The 8,660-nt window shown below is 53.3% G+C and overlaps 1 protein-coding gene and 1 long non-coding RNA gene across 11 annotated transcripts in view; one reads left to right on the plus strand and one right to left on the minus strand.

The window, feature by feature from the left end:
- Position 1: 1 nt before the first annotated feature.
- On the plus strand, positions 2-1,641 carry LOC123522077. The gene is made up of 2 exons (XR_006680374.1): positions 2-87; positions 189-1,641. It is a non-coding gene; the product is annotated as an uncharacterized LOC123522077 (long non-coding RNA).
- A 603-nt stretch (positions 1,642-2,244) lies between these two features.
- CHD3 (chromodomain helicase DNA binding protein 3) overlaps positions 2,245-8,660 on the minus strand; it is a 28,992-nt gene continuing 22,576 nt past the window's right edge. For 7 of the 10 annotated variants that reach the window (XM_045293530.1, XM_045293533.1, XM_045293529.1 and 4 more), the window contains 6 exons: positions 6,355-6,463; positions 6,029-6,161; positions 5,521-5,762; positions 4,352-4,515; positions 3,989-4,115; positions 2,245-3,519 (listed from right to left, as the gene is read on the minus strand). In XM_045293530.1, the coding sequence (XP_045149465.1) occupies positions 3,279-3,519; positions 3,989-4,115; positions 4,352-4,515; positions 5,521-5,762; positions 6,029-6,161; positions 6,355-6,463 (1,016 nt within the window). In that variant the 3' untranslated portion in view covers positions 2,245-3,278. The remainder of the gene's footprint in view (positions 3,520-3,988; positions 4,116-4,351; positions 4,516-5,520; positions 5,763-6,028; positions 6,162-6,354; positions 6,464-8,660) is intronic. The other 3 variants (XM_045293535.1, XM_004712919.3, XM_004712920.3) reach the window with 1 other exon arrangement.

An 8,660-nucleotide genomic window follows, 5' to 3' on the forward strand; every position in this document is an offset into this window, starting at 1 on the left:
GGAGCGCGGGGTGGCGCACGCTGCGGAGGCTCCTGGACCAGGTGGTGGCGCCTGCGCGCCGCTGGCGGCGCCCGCTGCCTAGCAACGGTGAGGGCCAGCCCGCGAAGGCCAAAGGGACGAGATCGCTTGCAGATGCCAGGGTGCTGGTGCGTCCAACCGCTGTCACTAATCCTTCTTCTTGCCCCCAGTGCTGTACTGTCCGGAGGTCAAAGACATTGCCCACATGACGCGCTGTACCTTGTAACTGTGGATCCCCGCAGAAGCTACGGCCAAAGAAAGGTGGGAGCTGCCGCTTCCGTACTGGGAGCTCACGTTGTTAAAGCTCCCGGACACCGGCCTGGCACTCGATGAGGCCACTGAGCCCGGGGCAGAAGGGAACGCCCCGGGAGGTGCTGATCCTGAAGTAGGGAGGTCCTAGGCGAAATCGCCCCGTCTCCCGACTGCCAGCCCCAACCAATTCGCATGGAGTGGCCCCGGGCTGATGTAAACAAAGCCTTCCTTGCAGTGGGAAGACGACAGACGGGTTTCCTGAGCTGTGATTTTTGGCTTATGTCCAGGGCAGTGCTGGTGTGCTTGTGGGGGAGCAACAGGTCCTATTTTAGCATTTCTGTGTCAATGGTTTGAGATTGTATTTCTTTTTAAAATGAAGCGGGCGAGGCGAATTTGTGTTAATATCTCACTTTGTTTGGTAGCTGTGAACACCCCACCTTCTCCCTACCCACAGTAGTGTGTTCCTAAAATGATGGCCATGCTGTGTCGCCTATTAGGAGTCTTGCGTATCTCAGAGTTGTTCAATATGTAGGGCAAAGATCAGAAGATCCAAGACGCATTTATCTCAGGCAGCTAAATGAGGGCCTCTCAAGGATATTAGGGGTAAACCCTTGGATAAAAGCGTTTTCTGATGTTATCTGTTGTTAGGGGTTAAACACTGGCAACAATGTACCATTTTAAACATGCCTCCTGTGGTTGAACATCACCTATTGAATGACAGGAATTCTGCTTTAAAACCTGCTAACTAGCGCCTGATGATAGTCTTAATGTAGCCACTGGGAGAGCAAGCTTGGAAGCAGCACAGAATCCTAGGACCCCGTGCTGGGCTGCTGTGGTCGGATCAGTCTGGATTATAACAAAAATCCCAGGTGGTCTGTGTGCAAGTCCACACTGAAGATGTACTGGTCTACTTCCTCACTCTGGGATCTCATTATCTGGGAATGGGATAGTTAAAACCATCGGTATCATTGGCATTGAAAGTCCTAAAGTGACAAGCTTAGTGTTGAAGAAATACCCTTAGTCCTTTGTGTACATCACTAATTGATGGTATTCTCTGGACTACAAATGTGAACTTTCAAAATATATATTCCTATTTTTGTGACCCTTAGTGTTTCCCTGTCACAAAGTCTCAAATGTCACCTTTTGGGAGAGACTTCTCAGCATTCAGCCTAGTGCAACCCTTTCCCCCAACTTCTCTTGTCACCCTGCCTTGTCTCCTTTCCATTGCTTTTCTCAATTGTTTTGTGCCCCACCCCCCACTAGTGTTCAGCTCTTGGAGCACAACACTGGACTTGTGACTTATTGTATCTCCAGGGCTGGCAACAGTGTCCATGTCAACGAGGCACTCAATAAACGTTTGCTGCATTGACACTGCATGTTGTGCTCTCTGGAACAGCCCCTCAAACTATGTCTGGCCTCTTGATCAACCACTGGTAGGCTCTCCTCTCAGGATGAACAGTACGTGTATCAGGGAGGAGGCAAGGGTTCCAGTCTGGCAAAACCGCGGTCTGACCCCTCCAGGTGCTCAAAAACAGGTAGGTGTGCCTCTGCTTACCACAGGAACGGTTAGAACTGGCGGGCCTGTAGTGACCTCTACTGACTGAGAGGAACTAGGCAACTTTAAAGTGGATGAATGGAGAGCACTGGGTCTTGTCAGGCACTCCTCCCTCCAACAGCTCCTGGCGGTGCCCTTGGCCATCCCTCCCCCCTCCCCCCTCCCCCTGTGTTACAATGATCCCTGCTGCTCACCATCCCCTGGCTGTGCATGCCCATCCCGACACTGAGCAGCCAACCCGGGGTTGGAAAAGGGAGAGCCTGAGACAGTTTTAGGGTATGACCCAAGTGGTAACGACGAGGGGAAAGTCACAAGATGACAGGAGAGAAAAGGATGAATCTGAAATGGCAAGGAGCAACACTCTTTCTTAACCCTCCCCACAGCCAAAGGACTCTCCCACTCAAAAATCACAGCACACAGAAAGGAAAGTATAATTTATATGTACAACCAATAAACCTGATACAGAAGAAGGGGTCGGGACAGACCAGGAGTGGGTGTGAAGAGAGACTGGGAGAGGGGCAGCAAGAAAGTGAAGGGCAGCGAAGAGGAAGTGGGGGGTTCGCCATGCAAACTGCCACTCTCCCCGGCTCCTTCTGGGAAGGGGATGTGCCCATGTGTCCCCAGCCTGCCCTCCGCCACTCTTTTGCTCTGCTTTAGAGGTGTCAAGGGGCAAGATGGCCTCCTGACTAGCCCCCCTGCGTGACCCACTCACACTTAGTCTGTATCTAGTCCTTGAGGAGGGCCAAGCCTTCTAGGGACATGAACCCAAGGTGGGGGGCTCCCCCGTATCTGGCCCACGGTATTCTCTTCCACCGTTTCTAGGTTACATGGCCCCTAGAACAGGTTGGGGAGCTCCTCTTTGGCTTGAGAGGGTGGCGCCCAACCATTTTGTTCTTTTTGTAGGGGTGGTCCTTGGTCCCTACAGAGGGGGAAAATGGCTCACATGAGATGCTGGTACACGGGAGGTACTGAGCCAATGGACGGTACCTTTATTCTGAGGCTGGTCAGCAATGGGTTCCCTCCCTGTTGACTGCTTCACCCTTGATTTGGGGAGAGGTGGGGAGGGTAACATGCAGCCCACCTCCTCCCTTGCTCCCTCCCAGAACTCATTTGCCAACCCTCTCGAAAATCCTCCTCCTCTCTTCCAAGCTTCCCCCTCCCCTCCCAAAAAAGTTCCTAAAGGCCAAGCAAGGCTCCCCGGCTTCTGCGGGAGATGGTGCTTACATTGCAGGAAAAAAGACTGGGGAGGCGCCACCTCTTTCCTCCCTACACCATTTATTGGGAAGCTGTGTATGTTGGGGGTGGGGGAGGGGAGAAAGGTACTTGAAAGACCCTGCTAACCATCTCCCACCACCCTCTTTTCACCAGCACACTCCTCAAAGCTCAGCAGGAAGGGTGCATGGGAGTGGAGAAAGACTTAAGGTCCTTCCTGCAGAGAGGGGCAAAGGGGCTTCTAGCCCAATGGTGGCCCGAGGGGTGGGGAAGGTGGAGGATTGGCAGCAGGCCCCAGAGCCTGGACTGGGGGCCGGCCTCGGGAACAGGGCCTGGGTGAAGGGCAGGCCTGGGATCCGGTCAGTCGTCTATACAGATCACCTCCCCGGCTCGGGGTTCCTTCCGATCCAGCCCGTCTGACACCATTGCCCCCACCATTTCCTTCTCCTTTTTCACCAGCACTGGAGGGCCGTTGGTGGCGGCTGTGTAGGAAGCGAGCGAGGAAGGGTCAGTCTCCACAGTGCACCCAAACACCGCTTCCTTACTACAGCCCGGTCCTGCTTCAAGAACCCCGACTGCCACTCCAGATCTCCCAGGGTAAGGGTGGGAAGACAAGGGAGGAACAGCCCCCACCCCCAATCTGGCCCCGAGGCTCCCCTGTGTGCCTCCTGAGGTGCCAACTCTTGGCGGACCTCTTTTGGGCTCTCATCTCTTCCCTCGGGAAGGTCCCAGATGCAGGCAACTTGGGTAGGTGAGACCCAGCCCAGAACCAGGAGAACCCTCGAAGATGGGGGTTGGCGGGGTGAGGGCTTCAGAAAGAGTGAGGGCAAAGCCTGGCACTGTGCCATTCCGTAGGTGACGGGAGGGCTAGAGCAGCAAACAAGAGCTGGCAGGGATGCTGCTTGACTGTGGCAGAGAGCGAGCGGGGAGGGAGGAAAATGACCAGCTGACCTGTGATGAAGGAACCTGCGGGCATCTGACTGTAATTGGCGCCTGCGGCGCCCAGCGCCCCTACGGGGGCGGCGCTGAAGGCTGCCCCGTACCCCGGAGGTGTGGCGTACGGACCCGGAGGGAAGGCCTGAGGGAGAGAGTACAAGCTGAAGTTAGACAGTCCACCACCAGCTGAGTGGCAAGACACTAGGGGAGCCACTCCCAGCCAGGCTCCCAAACGAGGAGGGAGTTGAGTCCATGTGGGACTCCCACAGGGTGGTGAGTGTGTGCTGGCTGGGTGCTCAGCACAGTGCACAGGGCTTTGATGGGAGTGTGTTCATGTGTGCAGGAGCAGGGGGAACTGGAGTGTGGGGAGAGGGTTACCGGCGTGGGGTGAGGCTCTGCGCCCTTGCTGGCCAGCCGGCTGAGGATGCTGCGCTCGGACATCTGAAGGCGGGCTGCGATGGGGGGTATTCGGGACAGCGTGGCTGGCAGGCGGGTCACGTCCGCCTTCATGTCGCTCAGCAACTCCTCCAGCTGGTTCAGAACTGGGGCCCGGGCCACGGAGAAAGAAGAGCAAGGGAAAGAGAGAGATGCAGCCAGGAAAAGAGATGAGGAGTCAAACGGACAGGTAGAGTGCGAGTGAGAGAGAGACAAATGGCAGAGACCAAGAGAGGGCCAGCGCAGACAGAAAAAGAGCAACTCAAGGAAAGAGAGAGAGTGGCAGGCGAAGAGGCAGAGGCCAGATCAGCACAGAGGGCGGATGGAGAGAAAGAAGGCACAAAGGAAGACAGGGAAGGACATTGGAAGACACGGGGCGAGGAGTTGTCAGAACATCCCATACTGCAAGAGTGAGGCTCTTGGGGGTAGGGATGATGGGGAGGAAATAGGTGGGAGGCGTGGGAGGTGGCAAGTGGTAGCAAAGATTACGGAATCAAGGTTTTCATAGGTAAAGGTGAGGGAGCATTAAGAGGGTCTGTATTACGGAGTCAAGGAATTAGAATAGGAATCAAAGGAGTCAGGAGTCAGTCCCTCCCTCCGTTGAGTAGGATTAGCAGGTGAGAGGGCTTTAGAAGGTCTATTTTTCTCAAGGTAAGAGGGCTTGGGAGGACCGGCTGAAGGTCAAAGGGAAGTTTCCTAGCGTGGAGTCAGGGTGTGCCAGGTGGTAGGTTTTGCCTCCTGGGGTGAATGGGCTGTGAGGGAATGTGATGTGGGCAGGCAGAGGGAGGGCTTTTGTGGAGCACACTCAGGTCAAGGCCCTGGACAGGAGGGCTCCAGCGGTCTGGCAGCGTGTAGGTCAGTGAGGCAGTCCCACCGTCCCTAGGGAACCCGGGGGAGTTCCACCTAGTTTGAGGGGCAGGCCCCTGTGTCAGACACTGGTGGGAACACTGCCAGGCAGGGGCCAGGGTTAGCGTGCACAAGTCCCAGAGGCTAACCACCAAGGGAGTGTCCGATGGGTGAAGGGTGGGGTTAGAAGGCAGAGGGGGATGGTTCGGAAGGTACAGGGGTCAGGGGGGTGGGAAGATTTTGAGGGGTGCGGGGTGAAGACTTACGCAGCGTTGTGGGCCCTCCCCCGCGCGGGGCCGCCGCGGCCCTTACCCTTGTGCAGGACGGCGTTGGCCGGCTTGTTCCCCGCCAGCGACTCCTTGGAGAGGTGCTGGTGGCTCTCGGCCAGGCACTCGGCCTCGGCGAAGCGGGCGTGGAGGGCCATGGCGGGGTGCGCCGGCTCCTGTGACAGATTCAGGTAGGCCGCCCGCCGCAGCTGCTCCTCAATCACCAGCGCCTGCTCCAGGAGCTGAGGGCACGGGCATGGGGGGGTGGAGTGGGGTGAGTGCGGGCAGCTGTGGGTGAACAGCACCACTGCCCCACACCCCACACTCCCAGCTCCACACCTGCAACCCTGACATCAGACTAAGCTGGACCCCAGTCTCCAACACAAGCGGATACTCCGCTCATCCTCGAAGCTTGTGGTCTCAAGCCTCACTGCCCTGTGAGCGCTCCCTCAGAATCCCACCAGCTCTGACCCCCGCCCCTGCCCCTGGCCTTTTCACCCGTCCTCACCTTGAACCTCCGGGCCAGGAACTTATTTTTCATCTCCAGAAAGTTCCCTTTATTGGCTTCAGTTTTAAACGGCTCATTGATAATAGCAAACTGCGCATCATTCTGGAGGTCCTGCCACCGTGCATAACCGTGGCTGCCATTGGCGGAAAGGGGACCATTAAGGAATGGAACAGGATGCGCTTGGTGATCAAAACATCTGCCCTTTGGAGTGACTTCTCAGAGGGGTGCCCGGCATCCCCTGCCTGCCCTTGGTGCCAGCTCCTCTTCTCTAGAGTCGCCCTCTACATGGAGAGCACCACTGTCCTTGCATCGGTGTCAAAGGATACAGGACAATCCCGGCCAGAAGCCAATAGTCGTGTCTTCGGTGCCAGATCTCGTTGAGTTTCCCGGAGGAAATGGCTGCCCGCTCCTCATTCTGCCACAGCGTGTGAAGCTCTGAAAGGACAGCACACAGACGGGACTCAGGGGCCGTGAACCAGGCACGCCCAGCCCGACTCGAGTACAGGACAGGAGGAAATGAGAGAGGATGAAGGATTTTTTAAAAGAGTAAGAAGCGGCGGTTTGGTTAGAGGTTAGGCATAAAAATCACTTGAGAACAAGGCGTAAAAATGGGATTAAGCCTGCAGGTGGATGGGATAGAAGACTGGATGAGAGGGGAGGCTGACGAGCACTTTGGACTGTTCCAATGGTCTGAAAGAGAAACCCCGACCCCCGACCCCAATTCCCAGTACAAAAATTCTAAAACAGAATAAATGTGAGAACTCAAAACCTCCAGGAACTGGGAAGAGCAAGCCAGGCCTGAAACAACCAGGAAAAGGAAACAGCACCAGAGCAGAAGAAAGACGAAGCCGAAAACAACAAAGGCAGGAGTCGGTTCCTGTGTTACTCAATAACGACGACGAGCGATGAGCTAGACTGACAAAAACATTGTTTAAATAGATAATAGATGGAACAAAACAAAACAAAAATGGATAGAGGCAACGGGACAACGAATATGAGAGAAATAAAGAGAATTATGACAATATGATGAACAACTATATGGTACCAGAGTGGATTCAAGCCCAAACCAACTGCCATGAGATGATGCTGACTCAGAGACCCTACTGGACAGGGTGAAAGTGCCCCCGTGGGTTTCTGAGATGGACGCTTCCTCAGAGTGGAGAGGGCACACTTTCTCCTGGGGAGCAGCAGTGGTTTCAAACTGCTGACCTTATGGTTAGTGGCCCAACACAAACCACTACACCACCAGGGCTTCTGGTGGATAACTTAGATGAAATGGAAAAATTCTTCCAGAGCCGACCCAAATGGAGTCTTCGCAGAATCCCAAGTTGGGGGATGCAATCAGTGACCCTAACGCCCCCAACAGCAACAACGAAACTCCATACCAGATGGTTCATGGGAAAGTCGGCCACATGTCCTGAGACAAGCTGACACCAGCATAGTTTCACTTCTTCCTGGAGACGGAAAGGGAAGGAAAGGGCCAAATGCATTCCTGACACAAACATACACCACACACCCACATTACACAGATGCCAAAAGAAAAACTTATATGATACTATGTCTTATAAATGTAGATATATATAAAAAAAAACACACACACCCCCAAGATACTAGCAAACAGAGTCCAACAACATATTAAAAGAGTCATATCCCATGACCACGTGGGATTTACTCGAGGAATGCTGGGATGGCTCAACATTAGAAACACAATAAATGCACTGCCAGAAGAGCAGATAGACTTGTCTTGGAAGAAGTCTGGCCGGAATGCTTCCTAAGCAAGGATTGTGAGACTGTCTCATGTATTTTGGACATGTCCTCAGGAGAGATCAGTCCCTTGAAAAAGAGACCAGGCGTGGTAAGGAGAGGGTCGATGAAAAAGAGGCATCCCTGAATGGGTCAAGCAGAGCAACAATTGTGAGGCTGGCACAGGGCTGGGCAGTGTTTTGCTCTGTTGTCAGAACTGACTCAATGACCATAAGCTAAATTTGTACACATCTACACAGACGTATGTGTGTAACCTTCTGTTTTCCTAGAGAACCCAGACTAAAACAGTGCATACACACAAGGATAAGTCACAAAGTACTTCTGCAGAATTTCAGGAACTTTAAACAAAAATATATGAATGTAAAAAAATGAAAAAAAACCCAGAAACTAATAAATGCAATATACCATATCAATGGAACCAAGGAAAAGAATCACATGGTAGGTACTCTACGGATGCAGACAAAGCGCCTGAAAATCTTAACTCCATTTCCTGATGAAAACAAACCTTAAAGAGCCACAGAGAAGGAGCATTTCTCCAATACGATTCAATGGCTTATGGGGGGGGAGGGGGGGCTCAAAAAGTTCGTCAATAAATAAAATGGAAAGATTATGAAAGATTTCTATGAACTTTTGGAAGTCCTTTTATATATGAAAAGTCAATAGCCAACCGAGAACTTTCCCTTTGGAATCAGGAACAAAGGTGCTAGCTCTCACACTTTTATTTTAGGTTCTATTAGAAGTCCTACCCAGAGCAATACAACAAGAAAAAGGACACCTTCCCGACACAACCGCTGAAGACAAAGCGGGTGAATAAGCAAATGTGGTGAAGAAAGCTGATGGTGCCCGGCTATCAAAAGATATAGCGTCT

This window comes from Echinops telfairi, unplaced genomic scaffold (assembly GCF_000313985.2).
Source record: "Echinops telfairi isolate 266 unplaced genomic scaffold, ASM31398v2 ScPeMD7_2010;HRSCAF=2546, whole genome shotgun sequence".
Classification (NCBI taxonomy): domain Eukaryota; kingdom Metazoa; phylum Chordata; class Mammalia; order Afrosoricida; family Tenrecidae; genus Echinops; species Echinops telfairi.